The 27,919-nt window shown below is 39.4% G+C and overlaps 1 protein-coding gene across 4 annotated transcripts in view; it reads left to right on the top strand.

The window, feature by feature from the left end:
- Positions 1–27,919, top strand: part of LOC146304592 (nck-associated protein 5-like) — a 186,851-nt gene that overhangs the window by 131,187 nt on the left and 27,745 nt on the right. For all 4 annotated transcript variants that reach the window (XM_084713426.1, XM_084713427.1, XM_084713428.1 and 1 more), the window contains 7 exons: positions 3,894–3,984; positions 9,809–9,991; positions 14,090–14,158; positions 17,772–17,810; positions 17,978–18,097; positions 26,215–26,319; positions 27,364–27,552. In XM_084713426.1, the coding sequence (XP_084569552.1) occupies positions 3,894–3,984; positions 9,809–9,991; positions 14,090–14,158; positions 17,772–17,810; positions 17,978–18,097; positions 26,215–26,319; positions 27,364–27,552 (796 nt within the window). The remainder of the gene's footprint in view (positions 1–3,893; positions 3,985–9,808; positions 9,992–14,089; positions 14,159–17,771; positions 17,811–17,977; positions 18,098–26,214; positions 26,320–27,363; positions 27,553–27,919) is intronic.

Raw genomic sequence — 27,919 nt, 5'->3', positions numbered from 1 at the left:
TCAGTCCAAGAACTACCCCTACTTGCCATGCTGATCATGCCTGTCGGCTCGTCCTTGACCCTGTGTGTCAGCGTCTCCGGACTCCAAAGCTGTCTCTGTCACGTCCTCTCTGCTCTATAGGTTGTGCTGATTAAGGGCAGCATTTAAAGCAGGAACTGGAGCAATCTGCCACCAGCCTGCCCGCCTGTCTCTTCGACTGTTCAGTCAGCAGCTAGCGGCCTGATTACAGCCGGCTTTATGGCTCAGCCTGGACAGATGGTGTGGCTAGCACCGTCCTCCTCTACCCTGCCTGCCTGCGCTCATTCTCACCCAGTGGCATACAACAACCACAGAGAGCTAACAGGAAATCATTATATAATAACAAAGCATGAGGAAAACACATGCATACTACAGTTAGTATGAAATTCTGTAATTTAGACAAAGTAGACCTTTTTCACAGCAGTTATGTTGACATGAAACAGTGGGGTAAACAATGGTGTTACCAAGGTTCAATTCAGGTCAAACAGAGTCAGAGTGGAACAGGACCTTAGTGAGTAAGCCTATCATTGGTAACACCTGTGTTTACCCTACTATTTCATATCAGTATGGCATCCATGAAAAGTTAGACATTCAATGCTCGATATATTACTTGGAACTTATATTGTGTTATACCGCAAAATTAAAGTTGTTCCCAATCTCCTCCTGCATTCACACACCAGTAACATTCCTAAAACAACTACAAAAATACCTTTTTTTTTTTTTTCATTTTTGGCTGTCATTGTTAGTTAAAGTGATAATTCTTTTTTTTCCTTTAGGGGTGCTTGTAGGCAAATTTTCTTACCTTTGGACAGAGCTAAGCTAGGTCTTTATGTTAAGCTAAGCTAACCAGCTGCTGGCTGCAGTTACATATTTCCATTTGTTCATTTATTTCTTGGCCAAAAATTAAAATATTTCCCACTATGAACTTTTCCTGTAAGGTTAGAATTAGTTTTAATTAATCTTTATCATCAGATATCTGCATATGAATGCTGAATCTGTTGGCATGGAACAAGATTTCAGTGTCCTAAGAAGAAGTATCAATGAAGGCCCTGACATTGCTCCCAGAGGGAAAAATGTTTTTTGTAAAAATACTCACACAGTATCCCTTCATTTTGTCTGTAAATGTGTAATGGACATGCAAGTTGGTTTAAGTCTTTTTTTTGTATGATTCTTGCAGTTTTGCATTGGTATGACAAGTAACATAAGACTTTCTGTTACACTGACAAGCATGTAAGTGATGGGTTTGGACATGGCAAGAAAAGAAAATGATAGTCCTTGCTAATGCGAATGATATGCGTCAGACTGGGTGCATACCACTCTGAAAATGAGCATTTTCAGCCATGATTTGTCACACAAGGCTTTCTTTTGTCCTGTGAATGACTGTGTCATGAAATTCAGACGATTCCCACCTGACAGTGTCAAAGCCCTTCTTCTTTTGTCAAGATGCTCCCCTCTAACAAAGCCCGGCTGTCATTCCTCAGCCACTGGTGCTCCTCAGTGTCACTTTTATCTGATCATTTCCGTTTACATGATCCCATCTGGGTCCAGGATCATCTTATCTGGGGCTATGGTAGTCTTTTTCCCTTTTTTTTTTTTTTTAACAGAATCAGAAAGTGAATACATATAGGGTCAAAGTTCTCCCTACAGCTCGAGGGATAAATATGGCGTGTGGTTCTTACCCAGATGGAAATAAGCAGAGGCATTTCTACATGGACTCTTCAGTACCTGTTTTGCATGCAGCTTGCAGGGTTAGCAGCACAAAATAGAAGATTGTTTTGAGCGGACCAGGCCTTGAAGGTCAAGGTCTCTCGCTCGGCAGTTGCTGCCGTGATTGCACTTAATTCAAGCCATCATCAGACGCACATGCGGCCGTGCACAGACGCACGCCTATAAAATCACACACAATAAGTCAGTAAGTACTGTGTTTGCACATTTTGTACTCAATCTAGTCATTTGGACAAAGTGTTCCCTGCATAGTGAACCGAGCAGAAGTTGGGATTCGGTCCAAAAAAATACCACTCATCCATCTTGTGTCTCTGGCACTGATTCAGTCCCATTCTGTTTTCATTTTCACTGTGGGCCCATTTGTGCTTGTGTTTATGTGAGCATGCTGATGGAAAGCATGAAAAAAAAATCACAATTTAAGGATGCAGTGGTCCATTTCAAGCAACAAACATGTCATAAAATTGTACAAAACAGCTTGAAAATGGATCTGATATCAGATGTTTTCAGTGATACCTTTAAAATAGATCCTGTTTTAGGTGTTTACAGTGGTACCTCTAAGTCGACTCATCACTTTGAAGCAGCTGATAGCTCTGGCATCACTTCATTTTGGACATTTTAACCCAGTATTTTAACCCTGAGGCACAGGGGCAGGTTCATCTTGGCTGCTCTAGATTAAAACCAAGGCACGTTTGGATCTTGCATCAGGGGTACTACACCTCAGAGCAACGTGCCTGAGGACCTCTGGCTGCCAAAAACTGCAGCTGGCTAAATAGCAATCTCTTTCATGAAACAAAGTCCCAGTTCCTTGGTGTAATCCACAGCTTTTGTTCTATTATCTCAGAACTTATGTGAAACCAAGAAGCCCGCCAAACTGAATGACAAAATACATTGTTGGTCCAACTCTATGAATAAGGTTTGGCTTGGTTTTGGTACAAAGTTGACTTCGGTTTACGGGAATGGTTGTAATCATGTTTGCAGTAACAAGAAATAAACAGTAATCTGTGTTAAAGTCCAGTGTATTGGGATGCCCTGGTTGTTCACTGCATGTTCTGATGTTGAGTCTTCAGCAGCAACCAGTGTTCAATTAGGCCATGTTCAGCAGTTTTACAACTTTGGCAAAGTAGTTCAGAAGAAGTTCTTGGTGATGTGTGTCCCCAGGAATTTAAAACAGGAGACTCTCTCCAAAGCCTCGCCATCTATGAACGCTGGACTGAGATCTGTTTTTCTTGTATGCCACTTCAGTCTCTTGTGTCTTGCTGGTAATCAGGCCCATGACTGCCATGTTGTCTGCGAAGTGTATGATGGTGTTTGTTGTGCGGATGGGTAGACGATCATGGGTGAAGAGGGTACAAAAGAGGGGGTTCAGCACATGCCCCTGTAGAACATTATTGTTGTTATTGTTTGCTACCTTAACTTGACAAAATAAAAAGGATTATTTAAAAAAAGGCTCAATGTGTTGCTCTGAATTCTAGAGGGCTAACAAATGTCGTTTAGGCTACGTGCTGAGACGACTGATGCTGTCCTTTCTCTTCAGAGGAAAGTCTAGTGCAGAAGTTCTCAACCTTTTTAAGACCAGAATAGTTAGGCTGGTGTTCGCGACTCCCACAAAATAATCCATATTAGAAAGTCAGAAAGTCAATGTGATATTTCCAAAGCTTTGTGGGTGCTCTGTTGGAAACGCTGGCGCCTAGCTTTCAGGTGACCCGCCATGAGAAACAGAAACATACCTTTTGGAAGACTCCATAGTAGTTGTTCTATGTGATCACTATAGCAAAACTGGCTATAGCTGCTTGGTTTAGCATGGTACTGTGGCACAAAAGAGCTAAAATGAGAATGTTTTTCAGTCTTAAATATGGGCCTCATTTCCCGTCATGCTTGCTGTAGTTTGTTGCTAATTCATATTCCAAAATGCAAATGTTTCTTGCATTAAATGCCCATTTTTGTGACGGAAAGTTGGCTGCCTGTGGTGCCATTGACTTCCACTTACTTTTTGGAGAAAAGATTATCAGCTGCGATGCTGCCTGAATGATCTCAAGGAGTTGTTTGTCCCCAAAATCTCTGCAAAATCTCTGAATGATCTGCCACTTTGTGTTCTCCTTGACGTCCGTTTCTTGTGTAACCTAATGCGACGATATGTGTTCTGTGTGCAGGATGGAAGAGACGGTGCGGTCGCTGCTGCAGAATCAGGGCGTCCTGGAGCAGACAGCTGTGGACACGGTGGACATCATGAAGGCCTACAAGGTAAACTACCAACCCGAGAGTGTCTGACTCATCCTGCAGCTATTCAATGAGACTAAAATGAATGTCAAGAGAGAGGTAAATCTGAGGGAAAAACACAACCTTAGCCTGAGGATATCTTATAAAGCAGTGAAGGTCCTTGCATTCTCCAATAATCTGCCTGTATAACATGGAACTCTTCAGTTATATATGAATATATGAATATTGATCAATATTCATTTTGTTTACTATACTCTACTATACTCTACTATACTATACTATACTATACTATACTATACTATACTATACTATTTCAGTGTTTTGAGGAAATTTGTGTTATTTGTAATATGGTTATATGAATAGAAATAGTATTTTGACATGTAACTCCCACTAAACAGTCAACTTGAAAACAGTGTATCTTTATAAATTGTATCATAAATGTTGTACTTTCATTAGATTTCCATTAACAGTTGTAGTCAAACAGTACAAAAAGACATTTAATTTCATCATTATCAATGTGATCTTGGTTAATTCATGTTATATGCATTTTGTTTTGATGTTTTTTTCATCCTTATTCTTACAACAAACTTAGTTACAATGGCTTCATATTCCTTTGTACCTATCAAAGAAAACTTAAAATATATGTGTAGGTGTTGTGGTTGAGGAGCTATTCTCAATTCATTTTGGGTGTTATTTTAGGTGTCATTCAGGGTGAGGACGTAACAGATGGTTAATTGGTCAAAAACGAATTGAATTCTCACATATAACAAAAGTGGCTAAAGGCATGTATATATGCCAGTAAACATTTTGTAGGTATTTGTTTGCATCTGTTTTTCAGCTCATCCACAGTGTAGAATAAAGCTAGACCGAGCCAAGGTGAAAGTGTTCGTTACTGTCCGTGTTACATAATGGAAAAATAGCTTCTGGGATTGAGCAGTGAGGCAGAAAGAATCAGCAATACCACATATTTCTGAAGCACAGGGTCACCTCCTGGGTCGCGCTTCACAATTTGGAGCCCAAGATGTTTACATGGTGCTGCACTGTAGCACTGAAGCACTGTAGCCTCAGTCTGTTTATCATCGGAGTGATGTTATTCACTTCCACGTCTGAGAGCCATAACTATGGGGAAAAAGAAGTTCTTTGGCATCCACCTACAGTATGTGTGATGCATTAATTTGTAGACTTTGCAAAGGTTCTTAGAAGTATTTGTCCAACTTGTTGGTGCGCACCTACACCTTTCTTTTATGTCACACTAGAAGCATGTTAAAATTTAAGTGTCTCTAAATCAGCGACTGTCTTTATCATCCAGCAGCTAAAGCGAGAAACGCCTCCAGGGAGGAGACGAAAAGGGCATCACTAAATTCAGCAAGTGTGCAATAAAAAGAGTCTTTATAAATGACTGCATGCGTTCATCACTGTGAATAGAAGACAGAAATAGACGAAGTTTGAATGATGAGTGCAAATAAAAGTGGGCAGAATATAAAACCAGCACTCAAAGATTGAATATCAGCTGCTTTACTGCTTACTTTGCAGTGAATAAAGGAGGATTGTGAAACATGGGATCAGCAGCCATGATAATTGTCCTGAGGTGGAAAAGCTTTATAATGAAAATATGAAAATACATGTGAAATGAGTACAATGTGTCAATATGCAAATAATGTTATCTGCGTACTCGGTTAATCCTTTCCCGGGTTTCCCACCACAAACGGATTATGTTGAGGAGAAACAGTATGACGGGTGATGGAAAGTGCAGTTTGAAGTGGTTGCATATACAGTAAATATTTTCAACTCCTGGTACCCCTGTGCAATCCCAACTAATTCAGCATTATAGTGAAAATAAGTGAAACTTTTCATTTTTCAACTTTTGTATTTACTCATGCCTAAATCCTGACTATAACCTTTTCACTTTATAGTCTATGAATTGTTTAGTCTACAAAAATATTTGGGAAAAAATGGAGATTGACAGCTTCTGAAGGTGGAATCTTCAACTCACTTTTTTCTACCCAACAGTCCAAATATGTTTATATTAAGATTATATAAAACCAAATAAAACAGCATATTCTCATATTTTTTACATATTTTTTACAATTAAAGGGCATAAATAATTACATTTTTGTCACTTTGGTGGTGTGATTGATTGATTAATTGCCTTATTGTTTTAGCACTACTTCAGCTTTTGTTGATAATGTCTAAGAGAGGGGTTTAATCTATTCTAATCTAAAAATTTTAATAAAATTTTTCAATAAATTTAATTTTAAAACAAGCCTGGCACCAGCTAGACTTTGTGCTTAGTGCTGATCAACATATGTTAACATGGTAACCTATATTGATTGTGATAAACATTAAAAATAATGATAAAAAAAACAAAAAAACATTGTCATTGTGAGCATGGTAGCATGCTGATGTTAACATATGCAAATGTTAGCATGCAAACACGCCAGGCTAAGGTGTTGATTGTGATAAACATGACTTCTGCTTAGTATCAGCATGCTAATGCTGTCAATGTTACTGTCATGTTAGCATGCTGATCTTAGCATTAAGCTTTTTATGGAAAAATAACTGCAATAATCACATTTAAGTCGATAAATCTGAATGATATTGTATTTAAAAAGCTATTTAATTCCTCTGCTATATAACTTGATTATCAATAGACATTACTTTTCATTCTGATGTACAGTATTTACTGTACTGTACACATACTTTTCTCTTCTATTCAGCAGTGGAAGGACATTGTCAAAGAGTATAAACTTGGTGGGTTATTCTGGTATTCCCAGTTGCTGTATAACTGAACATCCTCCGTTCCTACGCAGCGATGTGCTCCTGCTGCAGCTGTATTCTGTGTATTCAGCAGACAAACTCAATAACTTGAAAGGGCAGCGTGAGGGACAAGGTTCCCTCCCCTCTCCCACTCCAGACTCTCTCTGTGGAGATTATTACCAAGCCCTTTAACGCTGTCTGATGAGCAGTCTCTCAAAGCAAACCGCAGACTTCACGGGCTAAACAAAAGCAAACTTAAAATCCGTGACTTTAAAGCATTGCCTGGAACACAATTGTCTGATGGAATCGAGCAAGATTGAAAACCTAATATATGTTTAGAGGAGATTGGATCAAGCTGAAAACACATTTCTCTGAAGGACATTATTTCCAATTCCTATTAGGAGAGAGAAGTAGCCTGTTCTCTGCTGCATTTGGATATAGAAAAAATGAGCTCTGGCCATCCATTAGTGCTGCTAACCTCAACTTGTCCTGCACATTAACTAAAGGTATCTGCAGGTTTGACAATTATCTGCCAAAGCTCAGCCTGGAATGAAAAATGTAATGTGTGCGCACAGTGATATATCACTCTCTAACGACTGAATACCTCAGTGTCACTTGAAGAAAAGCTACTGCTGGTAGATTCAACACACATGTCAAAGTCAGCCTGGCTGTGTAGATGCAGCTATAGGGTACAATAATACCTTTATTGTGAGAGGGGAATAACACAACCCCGCTGGAAGAAAAGACGGGCTTATAATATGTCAGCATGTGACATTTAAGAAGATAAGAAATGATGGAATTCAGGATAAATCTTGTATGTTAGTTGTACCTTCAATTAAAGCATTTTGATTAACCATTCAGTCTAGCAGTTCCCATCCTGAGGGTCAGGATCTATTGAAGGTTTCATGAGATGAATCTGAGTGGTTGTGAGGTAATTAATGGCAGCTGGAAATAAGAATAATATTGTTCTGCCACTCAGATTAGATCATTTCTTTAAAATCTTTCCTCTAATTGCTTATTTTCCTATTCAGTAATGGATAGGTTTAATGTTTCAGGCCTTTAAGAGTTATTAAAAAGAAGCAATGTGAGATTTAGAAGAGAAGATCACTCTTTGTTCCACTCACAGATAGTTATAGATGGTCACAAGTGGATACTGCTTTATCTTACATGATTATTTTATTTAACTCATATATTCCTTTACCTTTGTGAACCTGAGACTTGGGTAAACCAAGTACCAAAACAATTCATCCATGAGTAAAAGTGTGCTTTCACAAGAGTTTTGAAGAATTTCAAAAATCGGAGTTCAACTTCACAGGTTTAAGGCAAGTTTACACAGTGTTCTAGGACAAATGAGTGCCTCATTATACAGAAAGCAAAGCAAAGGTCGATGTCAAACACATGGGTGTCATGTTGTTTTGGAAGTAACTTTAAAAGGTGAATTTAAGAAGCTATGTAAAAATGGAGAAAATGCCCCTAGAAGGTATTAAAATATTTTGAAAAATGACACTGATCACTTATTTTCCCATGTCCGACATTCCAAAAACAAATCTGAAGAAAATCAGAAGGGTTTGGCTGTAAAGTTCATTGAAGGGTTCATCAAAATATTCAACCCGTGATGAAAAGATGCTAACTTATTTCAAGGGATCGCCAGTTGAAAAGGTTGCAAAACCACTAATTTAGACCATAAAATGCCAGAAAGGTGTAAAAGAAAATGCCTTTCGTGCTTTTTTCTATTGAAATACAATATTTCCTTGGGTCTCTAACAGCTATTCAAATGAACCAATCTGAGAGTTTTAGAGGAGAAAATCACTTTTTAGTTGAACTTCTATCAATTCATGGGCACATTCAACCCGTGAAGACGGTCACGGACAGTAGGCATTCTATATAATGCAGAAAATACTGAAGAAGACCCAAGGTGAAATCTTGAAATTGCTTATTTTCTTCAACAACAGTCAACAACCCAGAGAATTTCAGTCATGCACTTTATATTACAGTGCAGTCATCAGATGTAACACGCTGTAATTTGTAAAAATCAAAATAGACAAAAATTAGAAATATGCTCTTTATTAGACAGTATTAGACAGTTTATTAAACCTTTATTAGCCTTTATTAGAGGGAACTTTGGGATTACAAGAGAACTTTACTGTAAACTAAAGTGTATTATTTCCCACTGTTAGACCCTTATTAGACTCTTTAGTTTTCAGTACAGTTTTGTGGTAATGTGTTCCATATGACTGCTTATTATGTCTTATTAGTGTACTGTAAAATAAAATTTGACCAGATGTTGTATTTACAATGAAATAGACAGAGAAAAACAGCATTTGTGAAGCTGGAACAAATAAATGTTTAGCATTTGTTGCTTTAAAAATGACTTTAAATCATTCAAAACCATTCATTATCGACTGTTATCTCAGAAATGCTGCATGATGATATGGTGAGTATATGATCAGTGAGTAAGAATGAACTTTTAGGCTCCAAAGATTTTTCGAAAATGAGATGAATAATCTCATGAGTCTGAGAGAGAGCTCGTTGTGTTTTTGTTTTTGCAGTTTGGTGCGAGCCAGACTGTGCCTAATTAGTAGCTAATTATTACTAGTAGTTAATTATCGCAGACGCCAGGAAGCCAAAAAAAATAAACTCACAAGAGAAAAGAGACGGAGAGAACGATAGTTGGCAAAGAGACTGTGGGAGATTATCAAAGGCGGAGAAAGAGACGGATACACAGTGAGGGCAAAGGCGGAGAGAGTCGGATCCTCATAATACAGACGAGATGAGAGCCCTCAAGGTCGCTGCCACTCTTTGGAAAACAAGTGAAACATGATTAGGGATTAGGGGATGTTTTGGAGCTCTGTTGTTGAAGCTGCCTCCCTGTTGTCCCGTCTGCCCATCTGATCCTCTCCCCCTTTCACGTTCTCCTTCCCTCTGATTCTTGTCTTTCACGGCTCCTTACCGCATCCTGCCCCGAAACATTTGTCATACCTCACTTTTGAACGCTTTCTTTCCATCTGCTCAGGTTTTCACTTGCCAAATTTCTCCTCCCTTTTTCTTCCTCTACCCCCCCTCTAACCTCGTCTCGTTGTCTGTGTGTCAGGATAAACTCTCGGAGGAAGTGCAGAAGCGGCACGATGGCCCCGAAGAGAACGGCTCCCCGCCGGCAGCTCAAACGGAGCCAGACACCGGGCTGCTGCCGCCGAACGCCGATCCCGATGCCAGCCAAGCAGAAGAGGACAAAGACAAAACCAAGCCCCTTCTGGAGCGCCTCAAGGCCCTCGAGGTAACAACCACGCTTTCTTTTTTGACTTTCCCTTTGTTTCCTTCCTCTCTACCTACCGTCTCTCTTTCTGCTTTGTTCTTCTTCACTCCTGCCTCTTCATCCACACTTCCAGCCACCCCTGGCTATCCTTTGTGGCCAGCCTGTCTGCCAGTTGTCAGAGTCCTTGCTCAGTTGTGTCTGAAAGCATGACAGCTCATCAAATTCTCCAGCCTTCTTCGTTTGGAGAGCAAAGTCATCCTATGAGAGTCGCCGCCGGGGCCTCGGGCTGCACTCCAGCTTTGGTTTGTTTTCCTCTGCGCTCGGGGATTTGAGCTGCACTCTGCCACGAGCCCCGAGCATCAGCTCAGCGCAGCCACAGTGATCCACACTGATTGTTTTACTGAAGCCACTGGACACACATCCGCTCAGATCTCTTCAACAATTAAGGCACTCAGGCTTAATTAAATTAGGCCAAAAGTCTTACCTACATATTCTTAAGTGGCTCCACGTTGTTGTTGTTGATGTGGTAGTTGAATAGTCTTCATCTCATCTCAAATCATGTAACTTTTTTGTATCAGAGGTTGATAATGATGGGAATCCTTTTCCACCAATGTAATGGGTGAAAACAAGATCCTAACTCATTATTTGGAGAAAGTTTCTCATTATTTCAAGATACACAGTCATCGTTTTGAGAAAGTTTATCACTATTATGAGATACTAAGCCACTGACTTGATAATGTTTCTCATTATTTTCAAATGCTAAGTCATTATTTTGAGATACCAAGTCATTATTTTGAGAATGCGTCTCACTATTTTGAGTTACTAAATCATGATGTCAAGAAAGTTTGCCATTATTATTATATTTGAGATACTACGTCATTATTTTGAAAGTTTCTCATTATAATGGCATACAGGATCTTTTTTTTTCCTGTTACATTGGTGGAAATGAGCTTCTTAGATAATCAAGCAAGTGATGCCAGTATTCAGGAAGCTGACTGACAAGAAACTAACATGTATTAGTCTTTCAGTGTTCACACATAAAGAAAGAAGAACAGTAAAAAGAACAACATTTCTTGTCTTTGTGGTAAAATTACACTGAAGCCTCCCTGATAGAGTACAGACCCTAATTACAGCAAAGTGGAAGGTAATTGCCTGTTGTTCCTCAGCTGTAAGTTATCTCTAAGAGACTGGCAGATAGTATGGTCAGCCTGTCCTGATGAAGTACATTGGATAAACATTACATTTTAAATGGCTTTATCAAAAGTTATCTGCCATTTTATTCCGTTGTGCTGCGCCGGTGATGGATGCATCGCCAGCCAAAGCAGCAAGAACAAAACAGAGGCAATATATCACTGCCCTGCATTGTGCATAAACTCCACTGACACTAAGTAAGCCCGGCTCTTATTTCTCCAACTGATTCATTAACTTGGCAGGCACGCACTGTGGTCTATAACAGGGGCTTAAATGAATGCACCCAGACTGTGGGAGAAATGCCTGTTGGTCATTTTGCTTGTGAAGTGAGGAGAACATAACTGCTAAAATTACCCATGTGTCCACAGAGGATCAAAGGTGCTTCTTGATAAAACTTTGGTTTCGAGTATGTTGAAAAGTGTAAACTAGTAGCAGGAGGTGAACTCAAGTACAAGTAGTTTTAAAGTGAATAGTTTGTTGATCTAGATTCTAGACAGCTTTCTCCAGCAAAAAAAAATGGAATGGAGGAAAAATGTCAGCATATGTGGTGTAAAATGTAAATAAAAACATAATACAGTGGTCTGCAAATACTTTTTGACCCATATTCTATTGAATACAATAAAAAGACAAGATATTTCAGGTTCAGGCGAGTTAACTTCATTGTGTTTTTTTAAATATACAAAAGGCAAGCAGGGATGTCCCTGAAAGAGATGTCTGGATGGCAGAATATGTCGCTTCAAAACATGTATGTATCTTTCAGCATCAGTGGTGCCTTCACTGATGTGACAGTTACCCATGATGCCATCACAAATGCTGACTTTTGAACTTTGCGCTGATCATAATCTGGACGGTCCTTTTCCTCTTTTCCTCTTAATATAGGCCAAAAAGCCCTTGCAGATCATTGCATTCTGTTTTTATTTACGCTTTACACAATGTCCTAACTTTTTTTGTATTGGGGTTTGCGATATAGACCATTTGTTCTTTATTCAGTATACCCATTCAGAAAGGGTGTTATAGTGAAGTATCTCAGAATATGATTACCTGTTTTGAGTGGGTGGGGTTAGAATCAATATCTTGACCATCTGTTTTGATCAGTTGATTGATTTCCCAGTAGCAGACTAACCTGTTTTACAGTATTTCTCAAAGTCTCACTGACAAACGTATAGGTTTCTAATGCAGTTTGTATTTATCCAGGCTCAATAACAACAAATGCATTTTTTAAAGATTCCTTCCTCCTTAACTATTTCACCTGGTGTTAGAGACATCGGGGCTTTCCTCTGTTCCCCTTCACTTCACTGCCATTCATTCTTGTGTGGTAAAATAACAACCTCCACAAAACCGCCAGAGCATATAACATTGTTATTGCTTTAAAATAATAAATTTGTCTGCATTACATTAGCCAGTCTCCTGACAGCAGTGGAAAGAAATGGAAGTAATCCCTCCAAACCATGTCGCCTCATAAACCTAAATGTCACATGCATGTCTTTCTGTATAGCGTTCGTTAACCAAGAGAGCAGTTTATTTCAAGGTTTTCCACTGAAACGGCCATAAGATTTTATTTAGAGGACAATAATGGAAGAAAATGTTATTGCAGCAAATGGGCCCTTAAGTCCAAACGGCATTGGGATTCTCATTTCGACATTTAAAGGCTTGTGTGTCACTGAACAATAAAGCAGCAATGAAACTGATGCCAGGGTTGAGGTAAGAAAATACCACTTAAGTTGCATCTTGTAACTGTGGCTTGGAGAGTCAGGTAACACTTTATACCTCTAGTTTAGTCAGGAAAAAGAGCTGTAGGATGGGTTACACCAAAAAAGATGGGTAACATTAACTTTTGGTTCCTCTCTATTCCGTAACAAAACGCTGCATTTGCTAAAAAGTTAACAAAATGCTACATTGTTTGCTTGCTAGCTAAAAAGTCTGAAAATTTCTCTTCTGTTGAGAAAAAATTGTTAATTATCAACTGGAGAATGATCTTAAAACTCAGTTGGGTTGAGTCTGACCCTTAACTTTCTTTTAGGAACTTAATTATTTTTGCTCAATCTCATCTAAAAAAGACAGTCAAGTTTAAAGTTAATACTGATTCAAAGTTTCAATGCAGCAGAATTAAAGTATATCAAGAGTAAAAACTAAACTGGTTTAAAGAGATGTTCAAATTCCACCAGCACTGATGCAGCACATGCTTAAAAGTGATGCCTTTTAGCTGTTGTTTCATAAGTAAAAGAGATTTCATATGATTCATGTCAGGAATGTGGTCTGTGGGCAAGTTTTAATGAATGACAAATAAGATGTTAAGGGATTTCTCAAGCTAAAAATAGAGATTCCATTCACAAACCAACACAGAAGACACCCAGGCTTTCTTTAATTATGTTGATCATTCATTACATTTGCACCCACGACCATGTTCTAGGCTTCAAGGCTTTAATTAGTCAGTGTTTCTCCCTTGATGGCATAATTGGAATGTTTTGGGTTGTAATTATGTTTTCCATGTTTTCATCAAGCGATTGGTAGTTTCTACTAAAGGGCAGAGGGCGAGGGAAGCCAGGCCGACTGACAGCTCCTAATATGCTGCCTGCCTCTGACAAATTGGAAACTCCAAGAGATCAATAGGGCCCAGCCTCATCGCTTGGCAAGTGGAGGAGATATTCTTATTAGGTCCAAACTCCAAATGGCTATCCGCCGCCCCAAAGTTCAGCATCATAACTTCCATCCCCTTGACCTTTTTCTCTGTGGTGCTTTGTGTGTTTTTTATTGGCCTTCCTGGTTCAGTGTTGACATATGACCTTTGTGAAGCAAGCCTCCTCTGAGCTGCAGCTCGTCTTGATTGCTACTTCTGTCTCCAGCGCTGTTGCAGCAGATGCAAACCAAAGTCAGTGCGAGGTTTGTGCTGTATTGACGCTGACTGTGTGTGTGTTTCTCTCTCTCCAGGAGCAGAACTCTGCCTTGGCCTTGGAGAATGAGAGCCAGAGGGAACAGTACGAACGCTGTCTGGATGAGGTGAGACCTTGTTTATCTTGTCTCACGTCAAAGCACACTCAAGGGCGCCGTGCGACTCGCCAGATGTTTTACTTACCTTGAGAAATCTGCAGGTGTCTGTGTTGAATTTCACTTCATGTGAACAGAATTGTTGAGCTGAAGATTAAGGCTAATGAGGTCTTGCAAAGCACATTGTATTTCCCACAGGTTGGCAATTTGCTTGAACCACATCTTGAGGCAGGAGGAGGTGAATTGTTGATATTAAAGATTAATTTGGAAAATAATGTCTTGTATCTTTCAGGCATTAAAATCTCCACACCACCCCTCCCTACCATAGATCCATTTTTGTCTTTTTTGGAGGTGGAGACAGGGGACCTTTAAGGAGGGATAGCAGGTCAACAGTATATGCCACATAGAAATGGTGTATTATTATGTCATATTCTGGGTAACTGGCTGGGAAACTGAAAATTGCATTTAAATGGAGGGACTCTGAATTGGCCATTGGTGGAGAGAAGCTGGTATTCTCCGTTTAAAACATGCACAGAATCAGAGAAGATACTATTAGCAAGTCTGAGCATGCTCTTGTTGTGAGCTGAGTTTGCTAATATAAGCAAAATGTTAGACAACTGAGGTAGATTAGCTTGATAGTTGGATAATATTTCGCTACCATTAGCTAACTAAAGATGTGTACGTTGCTTGTATAGGTCCCCCAGCGACATCTTTTAAGCTGAGCATATACCATATCTAAGTTCAAGAAACAGGAAAGGAGAAAGTTCATTGAAAGTTCGTTATCAAAAACTTGGAATTGCTCAGAGACCCCCTTACTGTCCATATACCGAGGAAAGCCATCCATCCTGTGAATGGCTCAAGTCTCTGGTTTGTAGTTGTGAAGTTTCATGAGGCTGTGATTACCGTAGAGGTCACTACAGGTCATTTTATACAGTGAGGTTGAGCTTCAAAACATTGTTTCACAACAGTGACCAACAATATTATCTCAGCTCTCAGCCCAATTTATGCAATTCTAATACAGTTTAGGGACCCCAGTATGCAGAAATATTCAAATAGAATATGCAAAAAGTAACACAAAAATAAATAACTGCATGGGATTAGCATAAAGTGGGTGTTATTCCCTCGCGAAAAAATTTAGTTGAACTGTGTAGTGTTACTTAGTCCCCTTCCATCAAGCTCAACTGAATACATGGGCGTCCTAGCAGAGTTGAAGAAGCACTCGTGTCTTTCAGCTGGACTAAGCTAAACCAAGCGTCAGCTGACTAAAGACTGATTTATGTAAAAACTTTTCTGGCGACAAGGATGTTATTTTTCATGCTTTTAAAACTCTTATGCACAATTAGAGAGTCCTTAATGTCAGGAGGCCTTTTGTTGGTGCCTGTATAATAGCAGAAATGCCAGAGTGGCTGATTTTTGCAGGTAGACTCAGACTCAGTACTTCGCTCTACAATATACAAATGCACCATTATCATAATTATATCCAGTGGTCAAAACAGCATATTATTATTCGTAGTCAGCATTCATTTCCTCATAAACAGCCGAGCTGTTAAACAACCCTAGCCTGACGTGAACTGGTGTTGCTGAAATTTTACGTAACAATAGCACTTGTCTGCCCTCTGGTTATTTGTGAGAGCTTGATAAGTGCTGTTTAGGGATCCACATGAGGGGAATAAACTGGCACGGCTCTTGGCTGTGCCTGTCTGCTGAATCGCTCCAGGAGGGAGGGAAGGGAGGGAAGGGGACAGGGGCGCCAGGGAAGTGTGTCCAGCAGGGACAAGTTGCCCAATTTGTCCTGGAACTAACAGCCTCAGTGGACTGAGCAGATCTGCCCGAGGGCGGGAAAGATGGGCGAGGGAAGAAAGGGGAATGAAAGAGGAAAGGATGGAGAGAGGAGGGCGGAGGAGGAAGAAGATCGTAACTGAGTGATAAAAAAAAAAGGGAGGGGGAGAGTTTTGAGATAAAGTTGTGCTACTGCCCTAGAAATAATGGTTCCGAAAGGATTCTTCCTGAAGGGCTGGGATTCTACCTATCTAATCCAAAGAACCCTTTTTAGAAGAAAAAGTTCTTCATGGATCCTTGATACTATGGACAGGATCCTCACCTACCCCTCAGAAAACAAGAATTTAATTGACAAAGGACTTTCAAGATCCCCTCAGTATGAGTTCTTGTTGGCAAGATGGAAAGGTTCTGAATAGAACCCAAGTATAGGGTTCTGGGTGTAAATATTATACCATATAAGGGTTATTAGTAGGACACCTGAATGGGTTATAGATGAAACCCTTAGAATACCAAAGGATTCTCAGTGGAACCATCTAAATGCTTTTCAGGTTTCAGGAGTCTTTCTAAACTGTTCTAATAGGAACCAAAAAGGGTTCTTGCATGAGGACAAGCTGGAGAACCACATGTGGTTCTAGTTGCCACCTTTATTTGTAATAGTGTAGCGTTTTTGTCCTATGTGGATTGTATTTGGGGTAAATTCAGTTCTCATCTCCTCTCTGCTTCTCTGCCTTCATTAAGACGGCACTACTCAGCTTTGTTGTGTTTACTTGTCAAGTATTTTCCTGTGTGGTTGACTTTTGTGGAACAAGGGCTTGATAATGATCCTGTTTTGATGATGCGTGCCTCTCCGACGACTGCACAAAACAACAGCAGAAAGCCTAAAGCCTGCTTCGTAACAGAAGGGATGATTATTTCTTCAAGTTCGACCAGCTGCTTGTCTGGATTTGAGTGTGTGGTCAAGATCATTTGTAGTTTAATTACTTGTGTCAGAGTCGTACAGGGTCTGCAATCAGATCAAATTCTCTGTCTGAGACCATTAAAGTCAGGTTTTGTTTGATCTATAAGTTGTGGTTCCAGAAGCAGGGCTCATTTCACCATATTTACTCTCATCTCTCCTCATTCAATAAATGAGAGCGAGTGCACTCAAAAGAGCCAATGTGGCTTCACACGGTATTAATGAGCAATCAATGAGCAGTAATCGGAGCCGCTTCTGCATCGGCGTTGTGGTCTGAAGTGCGGGTGAGTGTGGGCCGCTGTGAGACCAGACGCCTCTGCTTCTACATCAGCCCGGCGATGTCGATACCACCATCAGGAAGTGAGAATTAAACAATAAAAAAAGACTTTTACATGTGTGGGTTAAAGGGCCTACATGATCATATAGATTGAGCCATTGTGTTCACTTAAGAGCATAGTTTTATTTTTTGTGTCTCACAAAGAACCCTTGACAAACCTTTTCTTCAAAAAAGTTCTGAAGCAAATGGTTGTGGAAAGAAGAACCTTCTTGGGAACCCTCATTTCTTATAATGTGTTATTGTTTGGTGTTTAAAAAGGATAGTTCAGACTCACAGAAGTAACACAATAACACAGACAAGCTAACAGAGGCTGTGGGAGGCCAGCAGCTCCAGTGTTCTGCCAGGTAAAATGAATGATTTTGGTTTGATAGTTGGAGTGTGATATTTGTCTCATTTTGGCTTATATTTCTGTCAAGTAGGTTGTCTGTCAGCAAGGTAAAGCAGTGAAAATGTTCTAAATAGAGGCCACGCTTTCATACTTACTTACCAGCTCTGTGCCAAAGCAGCTAGATTACACTTAATGACGCCTTGTTTTTCTTCTTTGTCTGTTTAAGGTTGCCAATCAAGTTGTGCAGGCGCTTCTCACCCAGAAGGTTTGTCTCTTATTACCATGGAGACCATTTTGCTCCTCACCTCAGATCGCTTTTCACAGCATTAAATAACCCATACACAATGTGGCATCTTGCATTGTTATATTCATGATACATGTACTTAACATACAAAGACAAGATTTCTCTGACGCTCCCCTTCTCACCCGCAGGACCTGAGAGAGGAATGTCTGAAGCTGCGTACTCGAGTTTTCGACCTCGAGCAGCAGAATCGGGCGCTGAGTGTTTTGTTCCAGCAGCGGATCAAGCCCGCCTCGGACCTGCTTCTCCAGGTACACCGCTGCCCACTCAGATGTTCGCACATTCGAGCTGCGAGTGACTTTAATGATCAGCCAGGGAGAAGGCACACTCAGGCATGTGGGAAATAGTAGAAGCGCTGTATGTCAGAAATACAGCCTGGAAGAGCCAAGACTTCGGGGGATATTTGTAGTGTTGGTTAGCACCTTTCTGCATCTCACTGCGATTCACGTTTTCATGCAGAGAAGCCAGCTTGATTAGGGCCAACCACTGACTCTAACATGTTATCTCTTTCTTTCAGTTTCTCCCAGCTCATTTATAAGAAGGCATCATAAGTAGAGTCAAAAACAAGAAATAAATAGCTTTATTGGAGGCAGAAATTATAAGTATCTCCAGGTACCGGAATGCAGAATTTGGAAAATACAGCAACATGAATGCAAAATCTCTTATAAAAACACTGAAAAGGCTAGTTTGAATTTTAAATATCCAACTAAATAGCAGTAGTAGACCTATAGGATTAATGCTGTTATGTTTATCCAGAGCATACAGCCACACCACTGTAAAACCTGCACTGAAGAGTTCAGCAGCTCCTCCAGTAAACAAGACCGAGCGAGCGCTTATTCTCATGCATTTGAAGTTGTTTTTCATTTGGGTTGTTATTCAACTGCTCAGGGGTCTCAGCCGCAGACAGGGGCTGCAGAGTCGACTGTAAATACTTTGATTATCCATCTTTATCAATCTTTATCTCTCCTCGGATGCTCTTTTTAGGTCTGTTTTTTTGTTTTGAAGCAAAGATAAAGGCAGTTCAGGCCTTGAAACTTAAGATCCCTTGCAGTTGTTTTCTTCATCACGTTTCACGGTTCAGTCTCAGTGCATTTGTGCAGTTTTAATTGCTATTTCTGTGGTTTCAAGTTTAGGATTCATGCATGCACTGAGGACTATATCAGGACATGCATTACACTTCCTATATCTATTTAGGAACACTTCTACAAATGTAAACAAACTTAAAATTTTCCCCAAATAGTCAGCGTCCCCTCTGGTGCCTCTGTTGCCTCTTAAAGGGGTAGTCTGGATGTTTTTAAGTGGGGTTTCATGAGGTACTTATCCATAGTCAGTGTATCACTGACAGTAGATGGTTGTCAACACACCCCCAGTTTGTAGAAGCAGCAGGAGGACTGGTGTATGCAGCTAAACAATGTACTTCTGTGGACAAGGTCAGCAGCCAAATGTAATTTATCCACCTAAAAAATCAATATCAGTTCAAGTGTACATCAGGGTGTTTCTAGTACTTTTTTTAACAGGGTTGGCATAAGCAAGGCACAGGCTTATGCACGGGTGGCATAAAGTATGAGTGTGAACATGCATGTATGCACATGCGCAGGATTAGCATTAATTTAAGCTTCTTATACCTACTTTAGTTACTAACATTACAGTGTCTTACATTTTCTTATATCACTGTGTTTTTTTATTTAAAAGATAATCACCCCTACCAATCACAACAAAGTAGCAGCACACAAACATTATATAAAGCTTCCAAGTCCTCAAAAATGCATTGTATTTCCATTCTACCATTCCACCTTGAAAAATAGTATATTTTTATGATTTATTATTAAGTCACCCATTTGCTGTTGTGTATATTTTTTGTGAGTAGCATAAAGAGAGCTACAACTAGAATCTCATTGTACAACCCCTGTGTTATAAAATGATCCATAAAATAGATTCACTTTATAAAAAATTAAAAGAAGGCTGCTTCCAAAAGAAAACAATCCACAACAATGCACCGTCCCATCCTACCTCTAGAAGAGGCCCTGGTGTACGCTGTATTTAGAATACAGAAGATATTTAGAATAGAAGACTGGCTTTTCTGACGGGAAACAGTCGTTATATATTAACGAAATATCACTCCGACCAAAGCCCATTGATCACATCAGTAATATTTTTTCAAAACATAGGAGTTGCTGATCTATTGCTGCCTTGATCAGTCAGTTAGTTTGTGTCATTGGATGACTTTGATGTTTTAAAGGATTATTTCAGACTCACCAGATTCTCATTCACTTAAATTGATATTGATTTTTTAGGTAGGTAAATTACATTTTGCTGCTGAGCCTGTCCACAGCAGCACATTGCTCAGCTTCTTACTCCAGTACTCCTGCCACCTCAAACAGCCCTGCTGAAAAAATATCCAAACTATCCCTTTAGACTTACTAAAACTGTGTGGAAAAGCTTCTAAAAAGGAAAACATAAACTTAAGTCAGTGTCCTTTCTCATCACCACACAAAAAAACAAAGATTTTAACAAGCAACCATCTCGTCTCTCTTCTGTAACCATCAGACGACGACCACTGTACTTATATTCTCCACAAACTCTATATTGTTTTGTGTGGAGTGTCTGAAAAATGCCTCAGTTCATCTTTTCTGTCTCTTGGAAAACACCAATTTGCTGAAAAATGTCTGCTTGTGCATTCCAGCTGGATTTTTAAGGTGTAATTATAAGAGAGACACAGATGGACCTGCCACTGTTTGCTTTACCCATCTATTGTCAACAGTGATATAGCATTGCGGGGGCAATAAGGTCAGTTTGGAAAGTATGGTTTCACATAATTGTGCAAATTGCCGCGGGAGTCCTCGCTGTCAATATGAAAATAGCAAGCTGCCAAAAGAGAAGGGAGAGTAGAAGGAGCTGTCAGTCCATCCAGACGAGAGGAGGAGAGGATGAAAGGAGAGGAGGCAAGCAAGGGGAGATAAGAAGGGATGGACGGCAGGGTGGAAATGGAGAAAGATGAGATAGCAGAGAGGCACGGGCGCCAAGATGACAAGGAGGTAGGAGTGAAAAAGTAAGGGCAAAATGAGAAGAGGCAAAAATGGTAGATAAATGGAGTTTTAAGAAAAGAGGAAATAATATGGCTCTGGGTTTGCTGTAAAACTCGCCGTCAGTTCCACCTACGTCCAGCTCTGTTATTGGACAGGCAAGGACATTGTCACATGAAAGTGCAATATAAAAGGCTTGAAGGGGGATATTGATGATACCACTGTGGGGACCAAGAGGTGTAAGCTGGCTGCTGAATTAAGACCCAAACTACTTCTTTCATTTGATTCAGCTGAAAACAAAGAGCTGAGGTTATACTGTTTATCAGTATATGTGTTTGAACGTGTAGGCTGTCCCACCGGAGGATGATTTGCCTGCCTGCTCATTACTTAATAATGTCATTCTCGCCATCAACTGGTGATTCAGTTAAGAAAGAATTAATCATAATGTGATCACGCTGCTCCGGATGTTCTGCGCATCCATTATGAGCTCTACAGTAAAGCGTAGGAGAGGTGTTAAAAACATCTATATTTATCCTCGTCACAGGGGAGTGGAACTTCTGACAGTATGCAATTTAGATTTTACTTTGTTTTCTATCTGTCTGACGCTTTGTTTTCAGGGGCTGATGAATTAAATGTGATAGGTTCTTCAATTCTTCAGGAGGCTAACAAATAAACCAGCAGCATACATCATATATTAGTTGAGAAATAAACATTATATTGCTTTTTATCTAGAAAAAAGGCAGCTCCCCTGTTTACTTAATCAGCCTTGCCCTGTCCAAAACAGCAGTGACAGTGATGTTGTGGGGTGCACTACTTAGGGCTGAAAAAAGAACGTCTCTACACATTTAAAACTGAAAAATTAGCAATCATTTAATGTGTCTTTTTATTCATATTTCATATTCTCTGTATCTATAATCAGGTCTCTGTCATGGAAACCAAATGTGATTCATGTAATATTTTTTACTTCATTACACCCACCAAGTTCTGAAACCAAACCTATTTACAGTTTTCAGTGTTCACAGCCCACTTCCTAAACCATCCCAACAGAATTTCTTATGAAAAGATGAAAATAACAAGGCCGAGTGTTCATTTCTTTTCTCTCCTGGAGCCCCGAGCAGAGGGAGACTTAATCACCCAAATGAGTGTACTGTTTCCCATCTAGCTCTGGACCTTTTGCTTATCAGTAATTAAATGTTCTTTAGTTCCCACTGGGCATCTTGAGTTTCTCTGATAAAGAACCATGAGGCTTTTAATGGTGACTACATCACCTAAAGCTGGATGGTTTGGTGTAAAAAATGCTACATATTAATTTCAGAAAAATCGGGAAAAAAATATATAAAATCATGGTTGTTTTCTCAAACCATACACTATTTGCTAACTGAGGGAAAATAAGTGGTGTGCAGTTCTGACCACTTATGTTGCTCATCATATAGGACAGGCGAGTGGCAATTGAATCGCCCATTACTGGGACAAATGCTGGGTGTTTTCTGAGCGACCAGGAAGGACACGGCACGAACGCCATGACCTCATTACTGCATACAGTCCTGCAGTTTGTGTTGTCAAACCTGTGCTGCTGCCGTTGCTGCTGCTGCTGCTGCTGCTACTGCGGCTGCTGGCGTTGTCATCAGCCAAAACTTTCTCTGCAAATTTAAACAAATGAACCCACTTTTCAAGAATATTGGTAAATTAATTTTAATTGCAAAATTTGCAGAGTGGAGCTTTTGAGCAATTAGATGACTGTTTGTAAACAGAGCTCCATATATCTCACCTTCGTCTTGTCATATTACATTGTTAGAAGTAAAAATGCTAACTAAAACAAAAAAGGCAAGTTTGTCTGCATAGGAGAACCCTTTCTGGTTCCTGTTAGAGTCTGAGGACCTTTTCACCTCAGCCCTTCAGGAAGAACGCTTATTTCTAAGAGTGTTCAGCTGAGGCTTGGTCTCATCATTTCCTGGTGTAGTTTAGTGTTTGCTGTGTGTAGCTGAGCTTTAGGAAAAGCCTTTATAATGAGTCAGACGTATAGATCTGGTCAGGTGAGCATCATGCATGTGTGTGTGTGTGTGTGGGTGTCTTTTCTCTCTGACTGCTTGTCTGTTGTGTGGGTGTGTTTGCTGCAATAGCATCCAACCAACCGATGAGTTTTTGACAGCAGGTGCCAATACTGATGTATTTGTTTGGAAGGTGCCTTTTGCTGTTATTTCTGGGCTGATATTCATTATCGTGAAATATGACCACTGTCAACGCAAAAACAACAAAGAACAAAAGCAGGAAGAAGCCTCTGTTTTTTTCTTCAGTATCAGACATGAATCTTCTTCTGTAGTCCGGATTCTTTGAAATGGGGTTGTTTGAGGTATTTTTCCATGGTGTATTATTTACAGTAGATGTTGGGCGACACCCCCACAGTTTGGAGAAGCAGAGAGGAGCACCAACACAGAAGCTAAGCAACATTCTGATGTGTAGAGCAGAGAAGAAAATATTGGTACATTTGATTATTGTGTTATTATGTTTTCTGATATTGTAGTTATACTATTTTGTGTCACCCACCACCTATTATAAGGAATCGAGGTACCTCATGCAACGCCACTGAACCATCCCTTTAATCAAGGCCACATTTGCATAATATATTACACTCTTGCATGCATATTTCACACATTTCTGACTTTGATCATGGCCTTGAACCTAAAAAGTTCAAGATAGTGTACACGCGGCCTTGTCATCTACCGTTTCCTTCGACTATCTTCCCCCGTGACCCTGTGACACTATTGACTGAATGCTTGATGAGGATGCTGAGGAGGTGAAATCCTGCACCCTACGATAAGATCAGAGCCTCCCGTGACACCTCAGCCACTCCCATCCCAGCAGTGTGGACAGCAGGGAGGCCCGGCGATGCGGCATCGGAGCTGCTGCACCAATTTCAATTTCATGACTTTGAAAACTGGGGATGAAAAGCCATCTGGCGCTTTGATCCCAAACTAGTAAAAGTAAAACTAAAATGGCACTGATCCAGCTTAGGATAGTGTAAATAAATTCATTGTGTTAGTTCAAAACAGCCCAATTTTTATTTTGAAAAGGCAACAAATGTGAAATCCATTACAGTTTAACTGCCTAAATCAAACCAGCGATGCAGAACCTTATGTTATATAAATCCCTAAAAATAGTAAAGAATACTTTTCCTTATCTATGTGCTGAAAAAGCATTCAAAGTGGACATCGATCTGTTTCCATGGCACCATTACCACCTAGTCACTGAAGGTGAAAAGACAGTCTCTTTGAAAGCTTATTCACAAGCTTTCACTAATACAAAAAGCAGCTTTTCCTTTGGATGTTTTGCTGAAAGTTGCAGAGAAAAGACGTGGGATGGTTGTGTTTTGGCCACAGGCGACATGATGCAGGTTGTTTGTTCTTAAGAGACAAAAGAAGCAGTTAAGTTTTGCGATCATTAGGAGCTGTTTTCTTTCGTATTTCCCCACCACCTCCACCACCACCAAGAAAATGTTCAGAGGACATCTTCTACAAAAGCACACAAAAAGTCAATACAAACTGTCAGCACAGAGTTTTATGGAATGCAGTAAAATTGAGTATGAATCTTTATTTTAAAATGTTTATGGCAGTTCTGGTTTTCAAAGCTCGGTCTCCATTTGCTGAAGGTGACTTTCACTTTTATAACATGCAATTTTATTGATAGATATTTCTCCACTGCAGGTACACAGCATGAGAAGTGTGTTTCATTTTATTTTAATGGTAGCAACTCAGGTTGAAATGTATCAGAGCGCAGAAATACATGCACGTGTATATACATATACTCCCTGAGAGAGCATTAGTTTCACCCTTGGCAGGAAATGCAGCTGAGATCAAGTGTTTTGTTCCAGTATATTTCCAGTTTAAGTTAATTTGAGCACAGGGGAACCCAGTGTAATTAAGTTCTGAGATTAATACATGGAAATGTATTTGGTTTCGTATCCGTCCCTCTTAAGCACGAGAGTTAAATAACAGAAGAGACTGCAGAGTAGCATATGAATTTAAAAAAAAATCAAAGGAATCCCATACTCCCTCATGCAATTATTTCCTATTCACATTAGTTTTTTTTTTTTCCAGTCAATGACATTAATGACTTTGAGCGAGGAGTATGAATCAGGGCTCTGCGTGGCACCAGTGGAGAGAGTCTGGTGGGCCGGCAAAATATTGCTCAGCCTCCCTCAACATAGACTGTACAGGTTTTTAATTTTTTTTTTTTATTTAAATTCTATATTTTTCTGCATTTTTTTTTACCATAGAACTTAATAAACATGAGTTAATCTAACTTGATGTCTTTTGACTTGAAATGATGAGTTAAATGAAGGTGCTGCACAGAGTTCAATCAACTCATCAAATTAAGTTACTAAAGAAACTTGATCAGCAGATTATAAGACTTCCCAGCATGCACTTGCAAAGAAAACATATTGAACAGGTTTTCTCAGGTACACCTGACTTAATATCAGGTTTATTTGACTAGAAAAATTTTAAGTTTAAAATTTAGTAAACTTATATTTTTAAGGCAGCCGAACATTAAAGTTTTTTTTTAAGTTAAAACAAATTGTTTATTTTTCCACTGTGCATAAAGAAGACTGAAACTGTCAAAATCAGGAAATAAACAAAAAAATGACTTAAAAAAATATTAATATGCTCTTAAATGGATCAACAATCATGTTAAAAATAAATGTAGGTAGACATAATTTGCTGGTTATTGTTTAACTTTTTTCTATATTTATTTAACTTTGTATTAATTCTCCTATTTATTTATTTTACCCATTTATTTTACATTTATTCATTGATTCATCAAGTTTCAGATTTATTTATCTCTGTATTTATTTCTGTATTATTTTGCCTTTGTATTTTCCTCTTTATTTATTTCTGTACTTTCTTTTTATATTTCTTTATGCATTTCTGCATCAATGAGGTGGCTGTAAATACATAAACAAACAAATAAATGAATATTAAAAATGAATAAATTAAGATATAAAATAAGAAAAAGTACACAAATAAGGGAATTAATACAGCTGTAAATTAACAGAGGCAAATCAAAACAGGAATACCACTTCATGTCACATTTCATGAATTAATTAATATCTAGATTGATTTTTTAATATTATTTTTGGTGCATTTAATGGCAATTTATTTACTCATGTTTATATTTATTGTGGATTTTGGCTTGTCAGTCCTCCTTATGCACAAAGTATTAATGAAAAAAATCCTCCAACCATTCTGCTGTTGTATCAGTCTCAGATCATACACCGAGACTCATTTTAATTTCTTGAAATCCCCAAAGTCAAAATTGACTCTGGCGTGTCCGTGCATTTTGTCTTTCAGAAACTCCACTCTCGGATTATGGATTTATCTGCGGCAGATTTGCTCCTTGAGCCAGAGAGAAGCAAGGCCTTCTTGCTTTCCAGGAACACAGACTCTCCCTCCAATGTAAGCTTAATGAGAAACATTTTTTTTAGCGATATGAATCGTCCAGGTAGCATAACGGCACCCCCTCAAGAAATCATTACAAGATATTAAAATACCGACCTGACTATCTGAAGCCGTGACCCCTCCTCTGCTCCCAGCAGGAAGAGCTGGCAGTATCACTTGGCACTAAGAGGAATAAATCCTTGTCATATTACCAGAAAACCATCGATTGAGACCCGCCGTCAGTAAAAATGACTCCATAGGACACTGTGGTACATTACTCATCTTATGTATTATGCATTAAGGGCTGAAAATCCTCCATTCTTTTACCCTTTTACCCCTCTGAGAGTGCCACCTGATAAACTCTAATGTGTGCTTTGAGAGCAGGGAGAGGGAAATGTAATAATAGTGGCCAAGATGTGAATTATAAATCATCGTCCTCTAAATAAGCAAATTGTCCTTAAATAGGTTGTGTTAGGAGATACACACAAGTGCCACTTTATGAGATTAGTGGATTAGAAACTGTGACATGAATATATCCCGTTTCTTATTTTGCATACAATCACTGTTTAAATGAGATATAATTTTCATGTCAAATTCTCTGCAGTGAGATGCTAATTGAAGAAACATCTGCTGTGTTGTGACTGCACTTGAAAATTTGATTGATATTTTTAAATTAAGCTTGAAAAGTGCACTATTAGGAAACTTTGCAATGATATTTGATTGGTCTGTCAAGTCTGTTAAGTATCATAAAATGAACAGTAAGATAGTTATTAGATATGCAACACTACCCAACAATTAACACATCAAATACTCAGAATGCATAGTTCCATGAAAATCCTTTGAGAGATGAAAGCTATTAGTAATACCTAAGATTAGAAGAAAAGTAACTAAGAATGACTTCATTTATGACTTTGCCATTACCCAATCAGACAGACGCCCAAACTGTTTTATTCAGAAAGCAAGTTTTCAAGTTTTCGCACCTCAGAAACCTGTGCCTACCAGTACAAATGATGTTATACAAGGTATTCCACTATAATGTCATATCTCTTTTCCATCTCATAGGAGGTTCAGTTGAATGGAAAAGCAGGTCTCCCTATGGCGAAGTGTCTGAGCCAGCTGAGTCTGACAGTGCCAGCTCCTGTATACCCACGCAGCAGCTGCAGCAGTAGTGAGTTGTCGCTGTCAAGTGCGTGCAGCGAATTCTCCAGCGGCTCGTACACCTGGAATGATGGACGCTCCTGTGGGAAAATGGTAAACCCCCCTCCCCCTGCTATAATGACACCACTTGCTACAAGACAAGTGGTACAGTAGCTCATCAAGATCCCTGTTGGAGATTATTTCTGTTGTCTGACCCTAATTAATCCCTCATTGCACTGTAAGAGTGTGCTGATTGCAACCAAATGGAGGTAAAGACCCTCAGGATAATTTGGAGAAGGATGTTTTCATTTTCAAGGATGATACAGCACCAACACGACTCGAGACCCATAAAATGCATGCTGAAATAAAAATAGTTTGTCAGCAGTACAGAATTAAAGGTGTGCTTGTTGCCTCTATGAAGGCATCATGACTTGGCAAAATTAGGATCTTCTGTTGCCTCTTCATTGCATATAACTTTTTG

Source organism: Lutjanus erythropterus, chromosome 24 (genome assembly GCF_056507025.1).
Source record: "Lutjanus erythropterus isolate fLutEry1 chromosome 24, fLutEry1.hap2, whole genome shotgun sequence".
In the NCBI taxonomy this organism is placed as follows: domain Eukaryota; kingdom Metazoa; phylum Chordata; class Actinopteri; order Lutjaniformes; family Lutjanidae; genus Lutjanus; species Lutjanus erythropterus.
This window is presented reverse-complemented; position numbering and strand designations above follow the sequence as displayed.